The following is a 2,527-nucleotide window of genomic DNA, read 5'->3' as shown; positions in this document are numbered from 1 at the left end:
AAGCTCTGAACTATTGTCTTGGTTTTCGACCATAATGCTCGTACCAGTTTGAGAGATCTTTCGCACAAAGCCTTGCTCAGATGAATGTAAGGAATTATCCATTGTTTCATCTGCCACAACAATTGGGTTGCCTTTGTCAGCTGGTGTGTCCACCGGTAAAGATCTTCCAGACAAATCTGATTTTATGCTCTCTGTCACACGTTCAGGCAAATTCAGTGAAACATTAGGGCGTGAAAAGACGAAACTCGGGTTTGTTTCTCTAGTCTGCCAGCCTGAACCATTGGGTATCATAGGATCTATATCCTTCTGGATGGATAGATTGGCGGTGGTCGAAAGCAACTCTGATACTGGGACACTGTTTGCTCGTTGTGGTTCAGCACAAGATAGCATTGTCGGAGATTTTTCATATGTTGAGACCGTGAAACCTGGCACAGTAGATATTGAACGTTCAATGCTCATAGATTTATCTGGAAGTGCAACCGTAATCGGGGAATTCAACGGAAGTTCTGGTGAGGCTCCCTCATCAGCAAGAAATGATGTCTCGAGTGCCAAATGATAAGCTGCAAAAACTCCATACTGGACCACGTGCTTCACTTTTTTCAACTCATCTTCATTTGCACCCATAAGTAATATCTGATGAAGAAAGGACATAAAACAAAAGTAAGAAGTAATATCATGAGGTAATCAGATTAAAAAAAAAAATTCTGTATATTAAATTCTAATAGTTGGGAGTGCTTACTGTAAAGCCTAATGGCTTTGGACAATTCTCAAAATACATCAATGTCTTCACCACTTTCTTTCCAACTTGACCAGTTGAACCATGTTCTTCAAGAAACCTATCAACCCGAAAATTCTCACAGTTACCCAGCTTTTGAGAGGAGAGGTGGTCTACTGAAGGTATTATTTGAGCACCAGTGCATCGAGCAATGCGTTCTAAAAGTGGCCTCTTGATATTTAGAACAAGAGATATGTCTTTGGCTAGAAGATACTCTTGCGCAAATCTAGAGACTGATTTTTCGACTAGTAAAATATTTGGACGTTCCGCGTGAATCTTTGCAACAGCCATCTTTAGATGATCCTTTTCCTGAAAACCAAAATATGTGTCAGTAGAAGTCTAGGCATAGATAAGAGAATCCATTTTCCAACCACCAACGAGAAGAAAAGGAAACATGTAAGTGGCAGGCAATTTTCACCTGTTGCAACAAAGTATCAAAACTTGATAACTGATTTGAGACCCTTTGATACTCAAGTCCACCGCCTAGAATCAATATTCGAGCTTTCTCAATCTTTGCACTCATTCTCCTATGGGCCACATTTTTCTTGCAAACAACTCCTTTGACCACCTTGCTGTAAAGTAATACACGAGATGGATTACCAAAGAATGAAACTTCAGAAATATCCAGATGACATGATGAAAATACACAGTGCGCGAAATGAAACACTACGGACTCGACAGCAGTATTTTGAGATTAAATGTTTTTGCTTCTATTACCTATCATGTGGGAATCCAGAAGCTAAGCACTTTACTTTGACATAGCCACCAGGATCCATTCCTCCACTTTTGCTCATATCGGGCTTCAATAAGTTAGCAGCCTCCCAAGAGAGAGAGGTGATAATCTCTAACCAGCTCTCTCTGCCCTCTTCATCGCTCACAGGGATGTTCTCAACTTGCAACAGTTGTGCAAGCAAAGCCCTAAAGTGCCCATCAACCACATTCTTCATAGCCTTCTTGTGCTCTTCAGTTGTTCGATCCTCGCCACGGTAATCTCCACTTCCAAAGCTAGTGGAAGGTCGTAAGTATCCCCACTCACCTGAGGCATCTCCCTCATTATCTTCCTCATCAAACAAAGCACTTTCTCTCTCATCTTCTTCATTTTCTGGATCAGGTGGAACCCACAAAAGTCCATTGTTCTCGAAATCTACCGGTTCTGCCACTTGATCATCTGAAATATCTGCTGGAGAAGGAGCTTCACATTCTTCACGACCATCATGCTCATCTTTCTTGTGTAGTTGTTCTGGTCCTTCCCGAATCAGTGATTCAAGACACTGATCAATGAGTGGAGAGCTGCTTAAGCTTTTCTGGTCAGCGGAGAGATGCTTACAGGGACCATCATCAATGCTCATCTCATCATACTCCAAAGGACCATAATATTCATTAGCTCGAGGAGAATGACACGTCTCAGTATACTCGTCATACTCATCATCACTCCTGATGCAGACAAGAAAACAATAATTAAGTTACCCAAACACGACTGTGAATCTAAAGTACCCTGATTTCCTAGTTTTGACACAGAAAATAAGTTGTTTTAACATACTTCACAAGCCGAAGAAATATTTAGATCGACCTCTACCCTGGAATTGCATAAAAAGCGTGGTCAAAGGCCACAGGACATACCCTAGAGCTCGTTTGAAGAGTTTAGTAAGCTTGACTCTTACTTATGAGAGACCAAAGAGAAGTCAGAGAAAAGGAGTACCTATTAAGAGCAAAGCGAGAAGGATCTTCCACATCAGTGGCAATGCAGCTGCT

The 2,527-nt window shown here is 41.4% G+C and overlaps 1 protein-coding gene across 1 annotated transcript; it reads right to left on the bottom strand.

Moving 5' to 3' along the window:
- On the bottom strand, positions 1-2,521 carry LOC104779124 (1-phosphatidylinositol-3-phosphate 5-kinase FAB1B; the record flags this gene model as incomplete). Its single annotated transcript, XM_010503516.1, is given in 5 exon segments — positions 1-633; positions 740-1,084; positions 1,194-1,347; positions 1,493-2,209; positions 2,475-2,521. Coding segments are annotated over 5 exon segments (1,896 nt in total), but the record flags the coding sequence as incomplete, so codon positions are not given.

Source organism: Camelina sativa, chromosome 1, assembly GCF_000633955.1.
Source record: "Camelina sativa cultivar DH55 chromosome 1, Cs, whole genome shotgun sequence".
Lineage (NCBI taxonomy): Eukaryota > Viridiplantae > Streptophyta > Magnoliopsida > Brassicales > Brassicaceae > Camelina > Camelina sativa.
The sequence above is the reverse complement of the archived record's forward strand: the minus strand, read 5'-3'. Positions and strand labels throughout refer to the sequence as shown.